Raw genomic sequence first — 21,259 nt, forward strand, 5'->3', positions numbered from 1 at the left:
ACTGGGGCAGCATGTAGCGTAGAGGGGTTTATTATTCCCTGGTAAAGTCTCGCAGGCAGTCATTATAATCAGAATATCAGTTTTAAAACTGCCATAGTTTTGTGACTTACATTGAGTCGGTATTTTATTCAATAGGCGATTTTAGAGAGCGTTAAAACCCGGATTTACCTGTTTCATTCCGAGACAAAACACTTTCGTTAAATGGGTTGCGCTTTGGATTTTGCCTGCAAGTCAAAACTGTGGAAAATTATTTGTTAACACGGGGCCATTTTGCGAAAGCCTTACTATTACGCAATATTTACAGAAGAATGTTTGTGACCTTTTATAGCCACAGAATTTTACAATGTTTATATGTACCTTTATTAAGAATATTGCTGCCGCGTCTAATGGATTCAAGTTTCTCTAATTGGCTTATTATTTTGTTCTGGGTTGTCATGAAGTAAATCAGGATAATTTGAGATATATATAAAATGAAACCAGTCTTAAAATTAACCTCCTTCACTCCCATCAACTGAATGAAAGGCTTAAACAGTGTTTTATTTTAATTAACGAATAATTTTCTCTATTTTTACCTCTAGATCAGGGGTCTCAAACTCCAGTCCTTGAGGGCCGTTGTCCTACAGTTCTTAAATGTGCCACAGGTACAAAACGCTGGAATGAAATGGTTTAATTACCTCCTCCTTGTGTAGATCAGTTCTCCAGAGCCTTGCTAACGACCTAATTATTCTATTCAGGTGTGGTGCAGCAGAGGCACATCTAAAAGTTGCAGGACTGCGGCCCTCGAGGACTGGAGTTTGAGACCCCTGCTCTATGATACTACTTTTAAGGAAGACCCCACATATGGTAGTCCAAGACATGAAGTGTTAAAATTAGACCTTTTTTTAGTTTTCACTAACAAAATAAAAGATTTCCTAAGCACAAGGTTCTTGTACAGAATCTGCTTGTGTAGAATAAATCTTTCTCTATTTCCTAATTTCCCATTGCCTTAGATTAACTCTATCCAGTACTGACTTGTTATAAAGAGAAATTTTCATGACAGTCAATGTACTTTAATACCAGATAACAAAAAGCATTTGATTAATTTGTTTTTCACAAATTGAATACCATGTTTACTTCACCACCTTCTTATGTGTCTGGAATGATGATGATGATATGATGATGTTTTTTAACAATATGAGGAGGAGGGGCTTTTTTTTTCAAATAAATGAATACAGTTTTCACACAGTGTTTTCTTAAATGTAAAGTACAAAACAGAAAACCTTTCACCATTGTATGTATTTTAATTTTTCAAACTAGAGTGCATCAAAGATGGTCTACAGCTGTTAGCTGTGTGCTAAACAGAAAACCGACTAATAAATGTTGACTTCAGAATCAGCAACCATCCTGTGAAGTTCAAGTTGAATGCAAGCAATGGATGCAACTATGGATTTTAACTCTGTATGTGGTAGCTGTCTGTACTGTACTGCAGCATTAGAGCACTAGTCATATAAATGAATGATGCAAATCATTTGTCGAATATAACTGTATACTTTGTTCAATTGTGTATCCTTAAGAGTTGTAGATGATGCCCACTTCAGACTGTTTTATCCATTTGAGTTCTCCAAAAGTCTTCTTGATGAATTTCACATATATTTAAGCTGTATATGGCTAAACAGAGATGAAACATGACAACTGTTCATAATTTATTACAGTCTTTAAAGTTTCATCAACACTAAACAGTTAATGTACAGGCAAGTTTTCAATTAAGGTGACTACACAATTATTTGTTCAACTTGGCACACAAGAATGTTCCCCTTTTTTTCCATTAATTTCTGATTTGGTAATGACACTGTACACATAATGCTTACAGTGAAAAACATCACTAAGCCCCAAGATCTGTTGAAACCAATACTTAATTGAGCTTAATTTTTTAAACAAATAATGATGTTTGTGTCAAACAGACCCATATATTGTATACAAATGTGTCATGAGATAAAAACAACACAAACTTTCAGCCATATAATATAAAAAAATGGTCCACATGATCCCCCAATAAGGATGGTGGAGTCCAGCACATTTAGTCCAAAACGCTTTAGGATGGAGGGTGGGGAAGTAGTTTGAAGATGTTTTCCCGTGAATTCCCATGATGAGATCTAGGTCAGGGTCTCTCCTTTGGTCACCTGTATTAAGATACAGTTTAGTTTAATGGTTAGCTCCCTTGGAGTCAGCCAAGCACAAAGTCCATTTGATTCCTATACTTACTCTGGCCTCTATGTATTCAATCCTTCTCTCCAAAGCTGTTAACTTTTCGTTGAGGGTGGCCAGACGAGACCGACAAGACATGTCTGTGAGGATTTTTAATGAAATACGACGTTAAGGTTATTAGTATGCTTAAGATGCAGATATTTGTCTATCAATGTTAATTTTATCACAATCCTGTTCATTTACAAAGCATAATCCCTAAGAGCTGCTCTCCCACATGTTTTAGAGGTGTTCATGCTCCCAGAAAGATGAATTATTGGATGGATTACACTCCTCAGTTTGTCATCAAGTTTCATTGCTATATCCCTCTTTACATCTCTAACCACAATGCAAAATGTAGGACAGGACCTCTAGACTTAAGTTGTTGTACTTGTTTTGTTAATAGTAGCATCACATCTATTCTTGATGATGTATTTATCTGGACTAAGTTGTGCACGTAACACGATTTCTAGAATAATACGACCCGTTAATGAAATGTAGATACAGCTCTAGCCATCAGCTGTTCGCTCAGTAAACACGGCCGACTAAACCTGTAGAACCTGTTTAGAAAATATTACGCTGTTACACTATCGTACTTGCGGAATTTTAAAATTAAATTTACTTATAACCTTATGTAGATAATATTTTATCTACTAAATTTGCTTTAAAATGTCCTAAGAAAAAAGGAAGCTGGACGCTAACAGCTAGCTGGGAGTGGCCATTAAAAACATCATCATTGCTAGCAGAAGCTACATAGCTAGCTCAACTAGCCAACCTGATCTTTTCAATCAAATTTTATACTGTAGGATGATCACATTCAAGACTTCGTTCGCTGAAATCTTACCAAACGAGTTGAGGAAGTCAGCAATTTTCTTAATGCTGCTTGTAATCACTTCTATGTACTCCCGATTTGCCCAATCTTGATGAATCTCTCTCTGTACGGGATCTTCCTGGCCAGCCATGTTGGATGATGAGAGGCAGCAGCTCCGCGTATCCTTCAAGCAGGAAGCATCGATCAGACGGCTGTCCCTTACTACTAATGTCTGCACAGAACAGCGAGAAGAGTTAAAATCAATGGGGATGTTTCACAGAACCCAAACAAGGGATTAAGTCAGAATTCATCACGCTTATCTCGTATTTTATTAGTTTTCACGAAAGGAAGTAAGGAAATGACATTACTTATTTAAATGTGGATGTTTTTTTGGCCGACGCTGGCCTTAATTCTTAATTTACGCTTTTCCATTTGAACAAAAACCTCAGAGCAAGGATTTTCTAGTATGACTATAACCACATACCTTCTGTTGTTTATAAACGTGCCGGCCACTTTATTAGGTACATCCAACAGGATCAAGTGTAAAACACAATCCAACCTACCATTACTCAAATTCAACATTCAGCAAGATATTGGGAACACTTCATACATTTTTGACCTCATGAGTATGCCAGAAATGGTCACCTTCAACAAACTAGTTTTGAGATGATTTCAGCCTTGTGACCAGGATTATCAGAACGGTCTATGCACCTATTTATAAAGTAATTTTAATAACTTCCTCAGTGTTCTTCATTGCTGATTTAACATGAAAATACTGTAACTCTATATAGGAACTTCAGTCATTTCAATGTAACTATAGTCACTGACATCTACTGTATGTGTGACTGCTCATTTTGATACTAGATATGAAATTTTGGCCTATGCATTTATGAGTAATGGATCTACTTAGACCTCTGTAGCACAGTATAGCATTTGTGTATGAAGATAAAATTTATTCCTACATTTATTCAAACCTGAATTCATGAATTATGCTTTTGTGAAACAGTCCTTGAATTTGTTTACCGCTGTACAGAAAGTGCCTAATTATAGATTAACTTATAAGAATTTCTATATTTTGTCCAGAACAGTAAGTCATATAGAACTGAAAGTACTAATTAGTAGTAGCCCTTCTGAAATTAGGACATAGAGCCTCACCCTAAATTCAATTACACAATTTGTACTCTGTCCAGAAGGCAGGTCAGAATTCAATGCAGGACCTTCTTCATTTTGTGTAGGAAAATGAAAATGTTTTTTTTTTGTTGTTTTTTTTGGTGCATTAATTTTGTCTGATCACTTTTAGAGTTCATTCTTATTTTACTATATAGTTCTTGCTTTGTTGATAAATGTCTCTTAGTTTGCTTCTGGTTGCTCTTCAGCCCTTTGCCCAACTTGTTTTTAATGTGATTTCAGTGTCAGAACTCAACTTACCTCTCTATCTAGGGTGTAAATAATTTACACATCACTTTTTTGTGCTCATGAATTATCTATTATATATTAGTTATATATGAAATGCATTCAGTCTTTTTGTATAAATTACATTTTATTCAAATAAAAAAAAAATGCTCACATAAAACATGCACATTTTCTCTTTTCCCCAAATAGACATTGTAGTATAGACAATGGTAAAGTCAGACATTTACATCTGCATCAGAAACTTCCTACACAAAATGGTTTCCAGGAGTCTCTTCATTAAGTAAATGGGTTCAAGAACCAAGAGTATACCACTGAAAATATCACAATGTTTGAAATATGTTTTGGTTAAGCTGTTAGCTGGGAAAGCTAGATAAAACACCCCAAATAGGTGTGTCTGCTGATAAGACTTTCTAAGAGGGAGGGGTCGCAGCCGATATTTTCAACAAGCAGCCGTCGAGTGTCGTAGCCCATTTTACTTAATCCTCTTCAGCAACTCTTTAATGTCTCCCTCGAGATCAATGGTGAGAAAATTTCTGCTGTAGCGCTTGTATGGCTCACCGTCAGCACCAATCAGGAACTTCTCAAAGTTCCAGGAGATGTCACTCCTGCACACAGGACTCCAGATGATGAACTTTGGGTCATTCATGAGAGACACAGCATTGTCGCTGGGGACCGGAAGTTTCTCCTTCAAATAGACAAACAGGGGGTGGGCGTCACTTCCATTCACATCCACCTTTTCAAGGAGCTGAAAGTTTGGTTCAAAGCCATTCCCTGGACGGACGTACTTCAGGGATCTCAGGATTTCATCGTTCCTTGTGTTCTCCTGTTATGCATAAACATTAACATAATTATAGATACATTGAAATGCAATAGAGAAAACTGAATAGCGGTTCTGTGTGCATTAAAAACTAAGAGTAATAAAATCAATTCAGTACATAGGTTGCCTCATAATATAATTAGGTGAAATTTGAAAGCTTGTGGAAGTAATTTTAATTCTAGGATACACTGATCTAAAAAAACCCCAACTTATAGTGGGCAAGACCTTCAGATAATACATAGAACTCGGAGGATATAATAATGGATGGATTCTTTTTTGCAATTGATTGCCTTTACATACTTAAAATAACGTTCTGAATGCACGGTTTTTGAATGAAGATTGAAATTCATTTACAAAAACGGAAACCTTACCTGATGTCCAAACTGATTGCAGGGCACACCCAGGATAACGAGTCCCTCGGCGGAGAAGCGAGAGTGAAGCTCGTTCATCTGCGTGTAGTCCCTGACTGTTGTTCCTCAAAGGGACGCTACATTCTCAACGAGAACAACTTTCCCCTTCAGTGTGGAGAAACTGAAGGATTCACCGGACAACAGCTTTGCTGTCAGGTCGTAGAACCTCTTAATATTCCCAGCCATTTTTTTGCGACTTCCTAAAAGTTGGATAGGGGCGTAGTGAACTTTCCTGTCTCCTGTCAACAAGTCTTAATCGACTCCACCCCACGGTTTAAGAGAGGCGGGGCCACTATGTGAAGACGTTTTTTCACAGGGGACCTTGAATCAAATAGGCTATTAATGTCACCTGGAAGTTTGATTTCAGATCTGGAAATACCAAACTAACACACTAAAGTTTTTTCAACATGCCTAATTGAAAACGAATTAAAATGCGTTTTAAAAAATGTAAAGAATATGCCACCATAAATGCCGTTACAAAACAAATGCAATATTTTTTCTTCTCAAAGTACCAGTTCCATTTGAACTAGCTTTCAAAGTATTGACGTACACCACATTCCCAGAAGTCCATTTGTGACATTCCAACCTTATATTCCACAGTCAACTGTTAGTGGTATTGCAATAAAACGGAAGCAATAGTAACTTGGACAGGAAGTGGAAGGCCATGTAAAATCTCTCAAACTTGTTTGACTAGAGTCAAACCTGATGTCCAGACTTACATCAGGTTTCAATATTTTATTGATTTTCTTAGGGAACACTTTGGTGCAGTTTGTGCCAAAAAAAAGTCAGTCATTTGAATTTCTCTTTTAGACAGCAATATGGCACCTATGAATAAAGGTGTCATATTGGGCTGAAGACATACAGAAATATGGCACGTTGTGGATTAAGAATGGGATTTTACTCAAGCTCATATGAGTATGAAGATGCAACAGATCAGAGCATTTCATACCCAACATTTTCAGGTAAGAAACAACCAAAACTATTTTTTCTAAATGACCAAAGAGCAATTATATATGTATATGTATAAATGCAATCAAATATCTTTGAATATATACTTTTTACTAGTAGCTGTCATATTTGAATAATGAACTGTGGGTGCCTCGGGTACCTTCAAATTTCCAAGCTGAAAGTTCCATTTTAGGGAACACTGTTTTTTGTTTTCCAACTTGGACCTCATAAAAGCCAAGTACAAATTGGACACACTATTACTCTACAATCTACTTTTTAATATATCTCTTTTTAAGATTAATTAGCAGTAGATAAATCAGTGTCTGACGTTTATTATTAATATTAAAAATTATTTACTCTAGATATTTGTTCTCATAAGAAGGTCCCATAAAATTGAAAATGCCATATATGTAATAATGGCATGTTATTTTACAATCAAATGTTAGGTAAATCAGCAGCCATTATAGTTTTTTTTTTTAACCGCAGTAAACGCAAACAGGAAGTTATCGAGAAAAGAGGAATCCCTCAACCGTGCAAATTTGAGGAAACTGCTCACAATCTACCCAACAAAACAATCCCCTCCCCCAGCATGGACTGTTGTTTCCTTTTCAAGATTTGAAACTGTTACCTCCTTCACCCCTTTTTGTCGGCATTAATGGTACTTTCCAGGAAGTCCTGTGCAATGTGTAATCCAGTGTTTTCTCTGGTCTTTGTGAACAAATATACGTTGTGCAAACGACGTATTTGTTTTTTGTAAAACGACCAAACACTTTGTGACACATGGCAGCTTCTTGAAAGAAATAACAAATAGTTTAGAGTTCGGCAGTAGCTGAATAGCAGTACCTGCTCTTCGGAGTTATCATGCCAGACTGCTTCTGTCTGTGTGCGGTCCTACTGGGTCTCCTCGTTTTAACATTAGCAGGTTGTATATTTTATTCAGGACTCTTAGCGGATATCACTGTGAAAACCTGCTGTCCTACCTTTAATAAGTTAACTTTCGCCTATAAATTCAAAGAAGGCGCATATAAAGACAGCGGGGAACTTTTAAAGGAGGCTCGCTGTATTGGACTTGGACTCCCATGTCTTGGAGTGTTTTATGAAGACCCTAAAAAGGTAAACATTATTTTTCAAAATTCTTTACAAAAAGATGCTGAATAAATGCACAATATAATTTTTTATACAGATAATGTTGTGCAATGAAGTGTAAGGGAAGGACATAGATTAGGACATAATTAGTTCACTACTTGGCCACTAGATGGCGATAATGCCATTCTTTACAAAAATAATCCCTCAACCTTAATGATTTAAATATTGTGATATTCTGTAGTTTCTTTATTATTTCTTCTCACATTTGATATATAAACCGAAAAAAGATATTTACAAAAAATATTTTTAAGACTTAATTAATTCTCATTCATAATTTACTTGCCAAAACTTGATATAAAGTTGTGGATTTAATATAGCAATTGTTAATGTGAAAATATTTCATATTTGAAATGGTGTATATGTTTAAAGCTTATAATGCTGAGGTTTTTTATCAACGGGGAATCTAGTTAAGTAACTCATGACTTATGGTTTATATGTGCATTTCTTAATTCATTTTGGATATCAATCGGAACATCAAAGGTAGAGCTTTATCATTGTCTATGATTATTTATTCTTTTATGTTTTCTTTTTTTGTGCAAAATTATCTGAGCAGAAAATCAAAAATGGAACATGCTATAAGGCTGGAATTTTGTTTTTCTGTTTTATCATCGTTGTACATATTGTTTGGCTGTAGTGTGCCTTATGCATTTAGCTGTCATAAAAAGTTGCCTAAATTTCTAAATTAGAAATGTACTCTTAAATCACGCTGTATTTCATTTGAAGAAAAGTTGCAGACTATTTTACTGGATGATTCTTTCAGCAGTAACAGCATGGAGTGAGTCGGGCACAAACAAAAAAAAAGGCTGATGTGAGATGCACAGGATATATCTAAGTGGCTAAAGTTATGTGGCATATATTTTTCTAGTGGTAAAAAGTTTGAAAGGCAAAACAAAACACGAATGCAGCAAATAGCCCAGAAAGTACCTAAAGTCATACACCATATCAGTGTAAGTTTTGTCTGGTAGTAGAGTCCGAATTAATGGCCTATTATCATTACCAAGGTGTTGCACAGAAATGTAATGATAGGGAAATGCACAGACCTCTCAAGACCTTTGAAATCTTCTTGTTTTCAAACATACAGATGTCATTGGCAGCACATTTATATCTAAACCTCTGAATGTTAGTATGATTAATATAATATCACTCCATAGTATGAATAATGTTCATTATTATTTTAAGTATGGAATGGGTTGTATATTTTAGTAAAGTGTATGAAAGCATTTCTATATTATATAATATTTTTTGTATTACCTATAGTTCTGAGTCTAACACTGTAACAATGGTTCAGTGCAATTAGTAGATCATGTGAGGTTATGAAAACCTTACTACCCCACCCAGCCCTAGGCTATAGATGTTTTATAGAATAGTGATGTACATGGAGTTTTGGATGATGGTGTTTTATAAATATTGTAAACTTCTGAAACGCCATAACTCATTGGATTTCTACCTCCATGGCCATTTGACCACCAAGCTAACACAAGAGTCAAATTTGTTAGTGGGAACATTATCACTGTTTTTGAATATAGTAAGTCACACTTCATATCATTGAAGGAAGGCTAAATGGATAATTTTATAGAGACATTCTTGAAGATATAAAACTGAAACAAAAATAGACTTTTCAGCAAGACAGTGACACCATAGATAGCCATGGACACTCCTATTTATTGCTTCTGAAATATGGTAAGAACTGCAAGAATGACTTCAATCCATTTGAAAATCATTGAAAATATTTGAAAATTATTGGCTACCAGAGAAGCCCTTAAAGACCTACATGAACCAAAGACAGTTTGTGAGAAGGAATGACTCAAAATCATACTTGAGTGATTTATGTGATTAGTTTCTCCAAGAAGACATTGACATTGCTGAAATTGTAATTCCCACAAAAGGGTTTTTCTACAAAGTATTTAAAAAATTTCAATAGATGTATTTAATACATATTGCTTCTGTCATTGCACTTTACTACACATAATGTATGGGCTAAATTGTTGAAATTTCTTCCTATGTTTGGGTCACTTGGGGTATTACCAACATTGGAATGTGACTCATTCAAAAAGAACCTTTCAAATTTACATCATTCATGTTGTAATGGTCAGACAGAAACATAATGAAACCCTGAAAATCATTAAGCCCAAGGCCATTTATGGTTGAGGTTGACCTGTTCTGTTAAGAGTATTGGAAATAAAAAAACATTTCACAGTGAAATAAAAAAGTCATGAGTCAACTAGAACCTTGGTTATATTCACTCAGCAAATTGTTTGTCAAATGTGTGAAAAACATTTTTTCATTGCTAACTGTTAGTGCAAAATTGATGACACTGCCAAAACGTTCCATAGCAACCTGATGGAATGCAGGAATGCAACCAGAGTTTAGAGATGAGCTCTTCCCAGCTCTGCTTCAAAATGCCTTTGTTATGCTCTTCCTCTTTTTTCCGCCCTATCCCCAAGCTTGCAATTAGAGCAGTGGGTCCTGTTTCCTCTGCACGGTCACAGCCAAGTCTTGATCCAAGTTGGAATAATTGTCATAATGATCTCGGCTCATTAGCGTCTGAGCCTCGGGATGCCATTCAGTGGCCGCACTGCCAACCCCGGAGAGAGTGCCCTCACACAGGAGCACTGGTATTTGGTGCCTAAACAGGCAGATGCTGTCCGCTGATATTTGCTGCAGGAAGTTCTTGTAAAAAGTGTAGCTGAAAGAGGATACGTATATGTGTGTGTCTTATGCTCAGTTCTCACTTTTACCTTGTTTAATCACTTCCTTTGGAAAAACAAAATACCTCGATGAGAACTTGATTTGGTTCTAAAATGGTTACCATGGATACAGGGCTTGAACAGCTCTCCTGCAAACACCCAGCTTCACACTCGGGGCTCCACTCACTAAAGCTTCTCCAATCAGCCTCTTCACAGCTTCAAAGCCAGAAGGGGTTTCTGGGATCCAGTGTGTGTACTTCAACTCTACCTTTAAGCCTCGAAGTTTGAATCCAGGTGTTAGAGGAAACAGTTTGTTCAAGAGTAGTCTAGGAACATTAAGCACAAATATTCTACACAATAAATGCTTTCTTTGACTATGTGTACATCAATGAAGGAATCTTATATTGGATAATTTTATTAAAGACGGTATCTCTAAAGTATTAATGTTAAAGTAACATATCCAGCGAAAATATTCACACTCCGTAACTCCTGAGACATATGTAATGTCAGTTTGATGCTATGAAGCTTACCGTGCTGTAAACGGTTATCCCCCTCTGCAAAGAGAGTAGTGCTAAGCCAAAAAAGATAGCTGTTAATATTAATTGAATATTTGGAAGCGTGGTCAACATAGACTGAATGACTTTGTTCACTTCCTTCTCTGCCATTTCCAAACTACAGGCAGAAAGTTTATGTCATTGTTCTCAACGCCTCTTGTACGCTGATTGGCACAGTTGAAATTCAACTGAACAATCAAGTTCAATGGGAGAAATCCCAGACGGAACACTGATGAGAGAAGAGAATCAAGTGGAATTTCATAGGATGGCAATAGCCAGACTAGCATATTCTAAATATGAAAGAAAAAACACAGTTTTTTTGGTTTTCTTCTAATAAAAATCTCAAAGATCTCTTATTCACATGTATTCAACACTTTTTACTCTCATACAGCTAAATAATACCCACTGGACCCAGTTCCTACAATTAAATTTTTACTTAAACAATTTGTTTAAATCCTATACCTTTTTTCCCATCTACTTCACAGTTATGCACTATTTGTGTTGATATCACACATTGAACATAAATTACGATGTGATAAAATGTAAAAAAAAACAAAACCCAACAACAACAAGGTGCATTTTAAGGTTTAATGGTGCCCACATTGGTAAAAAAAAATTATGATCAAAAAGTTTACAATTTTTAGAGACTAGAGTTTTAACCACCTCCTTCTCTAATTTCCTGTAGCAACCAGCTACAGTATGTTGCATCACAGGACTGTTAACTGTTTCTTTTCAGTGGTGCTTAAAGTCTGTCTTTGAGGACCGCCATCCTGCATGTTTTAGTTCTCTCCCTCGTTTAACACACCTGGATCTAATGATGACTCATTAGAAGGCCTCGCAAGATCTTTGTCATGCTGAGGAGGTTGTTACTACCACCAGGGAGGGAACTAAAACGTGCAGGATGCCGGCCCTCGAGGACCGACTTTGGGCACCCTGCTTTAGATAGACAATAGCCTCACGTTTGAAATGTAAAAAGTGCCTTCATTGACAAATTATGCACTTTGTTCACTTTTTTGAGGCATTAGTAAATAGTGCAATTATTGGTGATCATTTACACAGCTGTTAATCATCCCTCCATATTGAGACTACAAGAATGCAAGCTGTGTGAACTGGCACTACAGTACAGATGCACTGTCTATTAGCATCATGATGACACCTCTTAGAACAGTAAAATATTTATAATGAAAGTTATTGCATGTCATTTCCAGACCATAGTTGTTATGAACAAAAATAGAAAAGGCTGCAAACAGTAAAGGAAGGCGATATACAAAAGGGGATTTCTAAATGGTGCACTGTACGTAACACCATGAAGTTTTATTTATTCATGGAGGAATTTGTGACATCAGTGAACATGCATAAAAACAATCTAACAATACCAGATGAAAGCAATGGCTAGATCATTCTGGAATAGTTGCTATTCCTTTTCAGTGCTTAAAGCCAGCGTTTGTAGATTCTGGGAGATAGATTGAGCAAATAAGGAGAGATGACAAGTGGAAAAGCTGCAGATTGACAAATGTGGTTGCCCATCTTCAGGGACCAATGTTCATGTCACATCGTGATGAAAGCTGTGGGGATGGCAGTGAGACGAGGGGCTGCTCAGGAAATGCTTGTCAGTCTTTGGGGCGACTGATGAAATCTCTTCTATACTTGTTTTTTCAGGAAGTTATTTTAAAACATTTACAACCTTAGCTCTAAAGAATCTGAGTGCATAAGAAAAGCTTTGTATGCTCGCAAAGAGACTTTAAACAGTTTTTTTCTGTTTCCTATTGCCTCAGCAATGGCTGTTCTGCTTCTATGCAACTGAGACCAAAGACGACATGATTCCTAGGGTTACATTTTAACATTTTTCTTTATACAAGCCCATATGAAGAACGAGCCATTGAAGAAACCTCATAAGGCATCAAACTGGTGTCAAAATAAGAGCAGCTCAAGGAGCAAAACAAAGACTGAACTGCCGTGAGTGTCAAGTGTACAGAGATTGTTTACTGCACTTGCTACCATTAACAGGTTTTCCTGTTAATCAAAGTTATTTCTTAGATAGTTTGGTTGGGATAGAAAATGTGTAATAGAACCAAGTTACATAATTCCACCACATTTATTAAATAACTTTCCAGTTTTGCTTCTCTTATTGCAGCAGAGGAAAAGCTTGCTGGTCCCTGAAGTATTCATTTAGAGTGTTTCCCTTTTTCTTTTTTTATGCACGCCACTTTCTTTTAAAGTAGGAAAAGGAGCAGGAACTGCTTTTCTGCCAATTTCTTCAAATAGTGCTCAAATAAATAAAATTTCTACTATTTAGAAGTCTGGATGGCAGCTAAATCTCTTTAATATTTTTTGTCTAATTTGTCTCAAACTCTTTTCCTAAAATCTGTCTTTACATTAAGTTTGTACAGTTTTTGTCTATAAAATCAGATTCTTTGGAGATTTTGTTGAAACTTATTGTTTCTATTTTATATCTGTTCAAATGATCAAGGATATATTACAGTTGTGTTATTTTTCACCTTTACTCATGTCAGGTGTCACATTGGACCATTACAGAAGTAGGTAGTAACTAGTATAAAACCTGTGGGTAAAAAACTAAGTACAGTTTATGATGAAACAGCTTGTAGACTGATCTATCCCAGCAATGACATGAAGAAGTTATTTTCCTTCATAGTGGTGAATGTTTGGACCACTCTTTATTATGTTGTGTCAGTTGAGTGTGGGCTTTACAGGCATTTATTCCTGCAAAGCTTTCGTAATGTCCTGCAGCAGAATTGAGTTGAAGTCTGGACTTCAAGTTGAACTCCTTCATTCTTTTATTTTTCAGTCATAATGTTATTATTGCTTTAAATTTCGGTATCTCTGTCCCAAGACATCCATATTTCAGCCAAGCTCAGATGGTCTTACATGTGAGTTTTGAATATTGTACCGAGGAGTTCATGGTCAGTTGAATGACTGCAAGATGGTTCAGTGGCTGTGAAACCCAAAACATCACTCTTCCACCACCTTGGTTGACTACCTAAGTCATGCTGCCATGTTTCTTTTATAGACAAAAGGTTTTCTACTTGCAACATTTCCAAACAAATCATACCTGTTTGCTGCTGTTTTAATTCCAGATTCATGAACGTGATGAAGATGTCAAAAAATAAATACATTTTGGCCCAAAAACAGACTCAGTCAATGATTACAAAAGTACTCCTCACCACACTCTTCTTTACAGCTAGACTTGGCTTATTTAGGTGTTCCTAATTGATGTCTATTTACAACAGTAATATTATTTTTAATCTCTTTCTCTATAGATATGTGCTCCACTTTGCCGCTATGCGGTTGGCTGTATTCTGAGTGACGGAGAAAACAAAGTTGATGAGGAACTTCTGAAACAATGCAAGTCATCAGGGTTTAGTGTCTTCTCCTTCCCCCAAGTGACCCACGTGATTTCTACCTCATTCCGTCACACAGCGCTTTTTTCTACGTACTTCAGAGTGAGAAGAGTCTACCCACAGCTTGAGCGCTACATCAAGGTACGCAGAGTTTAGATGTCTACAATAATTTTCATCATTTTATGAGGGTTTGTATGAAAGGCAATGTTGTTCAAATGAAAAAAAAAAACACATTTAATTTGTCTGTTTAATTTCCCAAGAAATAAGATAAATAGTATTATGAGCCATTGTTTGAATTTACTGAAAAATATATTAAAACATGAAACAACATTTCAGAGAATGCAATTTCTTTTTTTTGCTAACAACAAAAACCACAACTATAGTTCAGGAAACATATTTTACAAAACAAGCATTTTATCTCCTAAATGTAGCAATGACCTTTAGGTACTTGGAGTTACACTCCAAGTGTAACTCCAAGTACACTTGGAGTTACTACTCCAAGTGTAGTAACTCTTGAGTCTAGTAAAGGTAGGATGATATCAGAGGGACTGAAATATTGCACTAATAAGTTCATGGTTTTATAAGGAATGATGTATATAGGAAAATTCTGCAATGTTACATGAACATTGATGGGTGTTCCACCATAACAACAGTCTGCAGCATACAACTAAACTGGTCTGGAGTGGATATTGCAGGCCAATGTTATACTTCCAGCATGTATTTATCTGTGTATTGCTCCAAATAGTGAAATTACAAGAAATGTAATAATTTGTATATACATATAGGAAATATGTTTTGATTAGAACTTGACATTTGCCTATTGTAAACAGACAAAAAATTAAATGTTACAAAACATGAAAAATTTTAGTTGGCTTTATTTGTAAGGTTGGTAAACAAAGAGGGAATTTGACTTCTGTTTCACTTTGTTCTCAATGAAGACATTTTAAATAAATATAAATGTAACAAAAGGGCAAGAAGATGATGATTTTTTTTTGTAAATTTGTGTACATACACTGTTTTTTCACATAATTGTAAACGTTAACAATTTAAAATCATTTTTACCTCATTCCGTCACACAGCGGTTTTTTCTATGTACTTCAGAGAAAAACCAGTTTGTAAACTTTAACTGTACAAGACAGTACAAAAGAACAAGAAGAAGGAAGTAATCTGCTTGGTTTAGTTAACAACAGCCAGTTAACAGAAGGTTTTAAAAAGTGCATTTTTCCAAGTATTGTTTTCTTGTATCAGTCTTTGAAAGGTGGATTTTAAATGCCATAATAAGTTCCTTTTGTAAATGTTAAAATAGAGAAACTTCATGTTCTGTCTTCTTTATGGTTATTTATAAAAGAAAAGGAACGATTTGCTAGAATGAATCACTAAAACCCTGAGCAATCCTTGCTTCTACCAATGCAAGCAAATAATCAATATTGAACCTCATGACCCCCTCATGCATGAGTAAGTCTTTCAGAGTTTTATTTTTTATTTTTTTCTGTTGAGAGTTTTGGCACATGAAAACTTTTCATTACTCATTCTTTTCTGCAACATCCTGTGGAGGCTTGGAGGCTTATGTTAGGAAGACATTTATAGCAGATAAAGAGATGGAGATGTGGTACGAACAAATGAGGGAAAGGAGAAAAACAACAGTAGGTGTGTTTTATGAATGATGTGTCTAAGTGCTGCCAAAGGGATGTTAAGAAAGTGAGTCACTGTGATGAGCAGAGGACTCGGTGAATATGGTGAAACAGTGAAGTGTGCTGTAACAGGTGGCATCGCCGTAGGCAGTCTCAGGCGCCGTACGGCTGCTGAGGGGAGGAAAATGTTTGCGTGACCCGTTTGTGGCTGGTTCTGCCATCTGCTTGGAAGCTGTTTAGACCTGGCTTTTCTCCAGTGGCACTTAGCCTGTATGAAAGGTCAGTTTATTGTTAGCCCAATATAATCTGAAGCTCTATTACATTTCACTTTTTTTCCCCCTTTAAGTATTTAAACACTCGCTTATTTCACTGTTTTTACTTTATTTAAAGTTTTCTACTCTTGTTAAGAGAGAAAAAAATAGATTAAAATCAAGAGTAGGATCTGGTATGAAAAATTAAGCGATATTGCCCAGCTCTAATATACATGTATATTAATATACTTAGCAAGGCTGCTGAGGTCGTGACGATGTCTGTCTGATATCCACCAAATGAACACAAACTTTCAAAATTGTTGTTTAAAAACATTTTCAATAGCTTTAATTTATTAAGAGATTATGCTCGGATGTTCATGCATGCTATGATTTCCTCATATATTTCCTATTGCATAATAGTTTGGGCTCAAACATCGCTATCTAAACACTAGATGTATTTCATCTCTGCATAATTCAACTCTGAAAATCATGAATAAAAAGCCCATTTATTTGCCATCACTGTTTAATTTGAAAAAGATTAATTTTACTTAACATTGAGAATTCCACATATATGTGTAAATATCAATTCTATAGAAATCTAAATTCTCTCTAAAGCAAATCATTTGCATTCTCTTTTGAAATTATATCAAACTGCGCTATTTCTATTCAATTAAAATTGTATTTAAATTTCTTTTTTCTTTCTCTTTCTGTGTTCTATTTGTTCTCAAAAATTGGATTTCACAAGCTGACAGCAGTCTGAACAATTTGCAACAAGAATTTTGCTTAACTCAGCTGTGATGGCATTATCAATTTCCCAGGCAAACTGAACAGTGTATGTTCAAACAAGGGACACTTCAGATTTGTTTTATGTTCTCTATACTGATTGTAACCATTCCACAGAATATGATCTAAACTTTTAAGGATTTCTAAATTCAATGGATTTGGAAGACACTGAAATTACATCAACTCTATTGGTTTGAAAAATCAACATCATATATTTTAGAATTTAAGGGATTACTTGTAAAAAAATATATTTAAAGATATTTAAATTTGATCTGGGTAAAAGCTTTGAATAAATTCAGTTATTGAAATGATTTAATGCTTTAGATGACAAGATTTAGAGGAAATATTAAAGCTATGGATTACTAAAAGAAGCTGATCAATTAGAAAAGTTCTCTGTAGATTTTTTTTTCTACTGTGAATAAATATTCTGTTGATAGCTCAACATATCCCAAATGAGGAGACCTTTTCAATAAGCTCATTAGCATTTAGCCTGCCTAGCTTGTCATGGCGAAATGATTTCTGTCTGTTACACTTTGAATGGCTGCCCCGTGGCCAGGCCTGATATTTGCCTTGTCAGGCCATCGATTGGCCCCACTGTTTTTTCTTCTGTGCCTTGGCTCTTTAGTCTTGGGTGAGACCACAGAAGCATTGGCATCTTGAGATTTTATTTTTTAGCATAGTGGCCAGGCCTGCAGATGGAGATGGATAGTAAAGAGGGAGGATAATATTGCTGACATTCACAGAGATCTAAAGTTTGTGAAAGGCAGATGATGGGACATTTGTTTGCTTGGGGCCACTCATGTTTCTGGCCAGCACAGAGGTCTTGTGCTGAATGTGGAGCAAGGTTTTCTTTGCTCAGTAGAATTGTTTTTAGAAACTGCCCTTGATTAAACTCTGCATGAAGTCTTCTGTTGCCTAAGAGAGGGATTCAAGGGTTCGTCTTTGGACTCTCTATGCTTGCTGTCAGATTTTGTTGTCTTGTTATTTAAATGCATGAGATGGATGCGAAGAAGAGCAGAGATGCCGTTCCACAGGGTTTGTTAAACATGCCGACTTTTAGCTAACTGTGACGTCCGTTCAGAAAGGTCAGAAAAGGTTGTTGAGTTTACATACTTGAAAATGTCACGAAGGCAGCTTCCTGCTGGAAAATGTAGAAGGGTAGCTAAATTGTGTAGAATGGTTGCTTGCTAGATGGGAAAGTTACACATTTACATGTTTGAGTTCTTGTTAAGATTTTTGAAATCCTTTCTGTATTTAATATCATGAGTTTCACTCTGAACTCTTGCACTGCCATCCCTGTCTTCCTAACAGAAAGCTGCTTATATTCTTTCTATTTTCTTTTATTCTCCCATTTCTGCTGCATTGCAGTACTGAACTAACTAAAATGTAGACAAGGGTTCTGAAAGTTCATCCTATATATCAAAAAATGTGAAATGAATTTGACCAATAACCATCAGGTTGTTTGAGAACTTTTATAGAACAGTGAAGGTTTAATTCCCTGGCAGAGAATTGATACTTAAATAGACAATGATGTCTGCAAAAATAAAACTATCCTGACACAGTAGGACACTTTGATCTCAATATACATGCACTATTCATAGCTAAAGGACGTAAAAGTCGAGGCACTTTAAAGGGTCAAACATGACAGAGCTTGATGTTCTGCAAAATCTTCTTTCATGACATTTAGACATATGCAATATGTATTATTTTTAAAACACTCATAAAGCTGTCAAAATGAAAAACAACCTTATAGTCTCTTACCTGTTTCTACTACTTTCTTGCTTTTAGCAGTTTGTTCAGCTCTTCTTTTTCTTTATCAGTGCCCACAAACACCCCACACCTTTTGTTCTTACTGTCTATAACAGCCCCGAACTAAAATCTAATTGAAAACATTTGAAACATTATTTTTCTCAAAAAAAAAAGAAAATCATTGTTTGATACACTACCATAAATTTGGGTGTTTTAACCACCTTTCTTTCCTCTTTCAAATGTGGTCTTTACATTTATCCGACATCAATTTCTTCCTTTTCTCTCTTTCTCAGTCCTCCCTTTTTGCAGCACAGTGTCTTTGGTTATTTTAACTTGCTTGTTTTTGGACTGGCAGGAAATTGGAGTCCTTAGAGAAAACCCGTTCAAGCACAGGGACTACATTCACGCTGAAAACAGAAAAGCACTGCTCGGAATTTGAACCAGAGACTTTTTTCTTTTGAAGCAACTGCACTGTGGGCTTCACTGTGCAGATTGCTTAAGTAATAAAAACATATGGAATATTTTTTGCATATGTTTATACTTGTATTCAAGCTGAAATCAAAACTATAAAAATCATTGCTTAACTAATGTTTGCAAAAATGTTTAACTGCCTTGTTAATTTAATGTATATGACATTTAAGTGCTGGTGGTGAAATGGGAATATGAGCTGGGGAGAACTGCAAAACAGTGGCAGTGCCATAAAGACAACAATTTGACACAATTTCTGTAAATCAGACTCCCTTCCTGTGTATGGATTTATTTTTAACCAATTATTCACATTAACTTCAGTTCAGTGGGCATCTTTTGATCAAGTGTGTTGCGTCACGACCCTGCAAGCCAACTCTTCCCTCAGGAGCTTCTGCAGAGTTTGCCTGTTAAATGTTCAAACATGACTTTCATCCAACAGCAGCTGGGAATCTACTGTTGATGTTAAATGTCACATCTACATATGATTGATCTGATTTAAACTTTATTCACTGTTGCTCTGTCGCTATGAATTAAGATCAGGCAGCGGGGTGTGACTGCAGTTTTGGAGGGTTGGTTATTTTTAGATTTGTGACAAACAGTTTTGTGCCTGTAGCTGACCTATCAGTTTATTAAGGAGCGGCAAATGGAGCAATACTAAAAGGACATATGCTGTTGGGTTTTGGTGCCATGAGTCTGTAATTGTGTGTTGTAAAAGGTTTGACCTGCTTGGAATGTGGACGCTTGTATCACAGCAAATGACTGAAGCCATTTGTCAATAAACAGTATGATCAAGCTGGACTAACCTAATAGAAATGAGAAAAACTGAGTTTTTAGCACATATGTGGAGTCTTTGGAGCTTATGGCATTGTGAAGAGGATAATATCACAATCTGTTTTTTGTTTTTTTTAAAGTAGGGATGCTCAATTAGATGAAAAATTGTTAAAATAAGATGATTATAGCTCCATTAAAAGTTTACCGGTTATTGGCAGGAATATCACATAAATTCTGGGCCTATAACGAAGTCTTTCTTATTTCCGTTGGGAGCTGAGCTGATCAGCTCCCAGGAAAAGAAATGGCCTTCCTGGACTGGCTGCTATGCAAAGGCCAGCCAATATCCATCTGTGAATACTGAACTTTGAATGGGATAGGGTGAACTTTAATTCAGTTGATTTTAGAAGCAAAAATTGGTTGCACGATTTTGAATTTATTGGGGTTTTTTTCTCTTATTGATACATAGTCATGTCTTACATGTACCATTCTACTGGTAAACAGTAGCCCACATTAAGGTGGTTTGTTTTCATCACAGTACAAACATTTTCCATTAGATTCAGGTTAGAGGGATTTCCAAAAGTAATTTTGATGCTGATTTGTCACACCCAACAAACAATGTTTGAGTTCAAAATAGCTACCTCTTGACTGGAGGTGAAATAGAAGAACAGCAAGATTTTCCTCTTTCCTCATTATTTAATTAAAGTTGTGCAATCCACAAGCATCACTTTCAGCAACATTCAGCATTATTCTACCAGCACAGTGACTGACAGCTGGCACAATGTTCTTCAATTTACAAGCCTTATCTCCTCTCCATCAAACATACATCCAAATCCAAACAGTTCATTCTTTGTCTCCTCTGACCATAAAGCTTTTGCCAGTATCTCCACTATTTGGCTTTTAGTATCTTACAAATTTCAGCTGAGATTGAAGGTTCCCATTTAGGATCAGGGTTTTCTTTTTGATGGGCACGCTCTTTTCACCTTTTCTTCCCTCCCTATTTCCCATCCATGTACTGTTCAATAAAAGCAACTAAAGCCTAAAAAAGTGTTGGAAAAAAAGCATAAAGTTGATGTGCACCTTGCGGAAGGCCGTTTACTGAAACCTTAGTTTCACTAAATGAGAAAATTCTCTATAAATATAAATTGTGAAATAAACTCTCATTAAAGAAATCACTCCACTTTGAGTTATAAAAACGTTTCAAATCAGTCACCAAAAGTCATTAATATAATAACATTAATATA

At 35.9% G+C, this 21,259-nt stretch overlaps 3 protein-coding genes across 3 annotated transcripts in view; 1 reads left to right on the plus strand and 2 right to left on the minus strand.

Moving 5' to 3' along the window:
* Window positions 1–1,669: 1,669 nt before the first annotated feature.
* Window positions 1,670–3,222, minus strand: brk1 (BRICK1, SCAR/WAVE actin nucleating complex subunit). Its single transcript, XM_005796913.2, has 3 exons — window positions 3,065–3,222; window positions 2,242–2,324; window positions 1,670–2,159 (listed from the first exon to the last, which is right to left on the minus strand). Exons 1-3 carry the CDS (start codon window positions 3,180–3,182, stop codon window positions 2,133–2,135), a joined length of 228 nt encoding a protein of 75 aa, XP_005796970.1. The 5' UTR covers window positions 3,183–3,222; the 3' UTR covers window positions 1,670–2,132.
* A 1,336-nt stretch (window positions 3,223–4,558) lies between these two features.
* On the minus strand, window positions 4,559–5,919 carry LOC102217659 (glutathione peroxidase 1-like). The gene is made up of 2 exons (XM_014475922.2): window positions 5,633–5,919; window positions 4,559–5,267 (listed from the first exon to the last, which is right to left on the minus strand). The coding sequence occupies exons 1-2, from the start codon at window positions 5,855–5,857 to the stop codon at window positions 4,917–4,919; spliced, it is 576 nt and encodes a 191-aa protein (XP_014331408.1). The 5' UTR covers window positions 5,858–5,919; the 3' UTR covers window positions 4,559–4,916.
* Window positions 5,920–7,288: 1,369 nt separating this feature from the next.
* LOC106700467 (testis-expressed protein 264-like) overlaps window positions 7,289–21,259 on the plus strand; it is a 47,363-nt gene continuing 33,392 nt past the window's right edge. The window contains exons 1-2 of the mRNA XM_014475943.2: window positions 7,289–7,732; window positions 14,285–14,506. Coding sequence (XP_014331429.1) covers window positions 7,481–7,732; window positions 14,285–14,506 — 474 coding nt within the window. The 5' untranslated portion in view covers window positions 7,289–7,480. The remainder of the gene's footprint in view (window positions 7,733–14,284; window positions 14,507–21,259) is intronic.

Source organism: Xiphophorus maculatus, chromosome 20 (assembly GCF_002775205.1).
Source record: "Xiphophorus maculatus strain JP 163 A chromosome 20, X_maculatus-5.0-male, whole genome shotgun sequence".
In the NCBI taxonomy this organism is placed as follows: domain Eukaryota; kingdom Metazoa; phylum Chordata; class Actinopteri; order Cyprinodontiformes; family Poeciliidae; genus Xiphophorus; species Xiphophorus maculatus.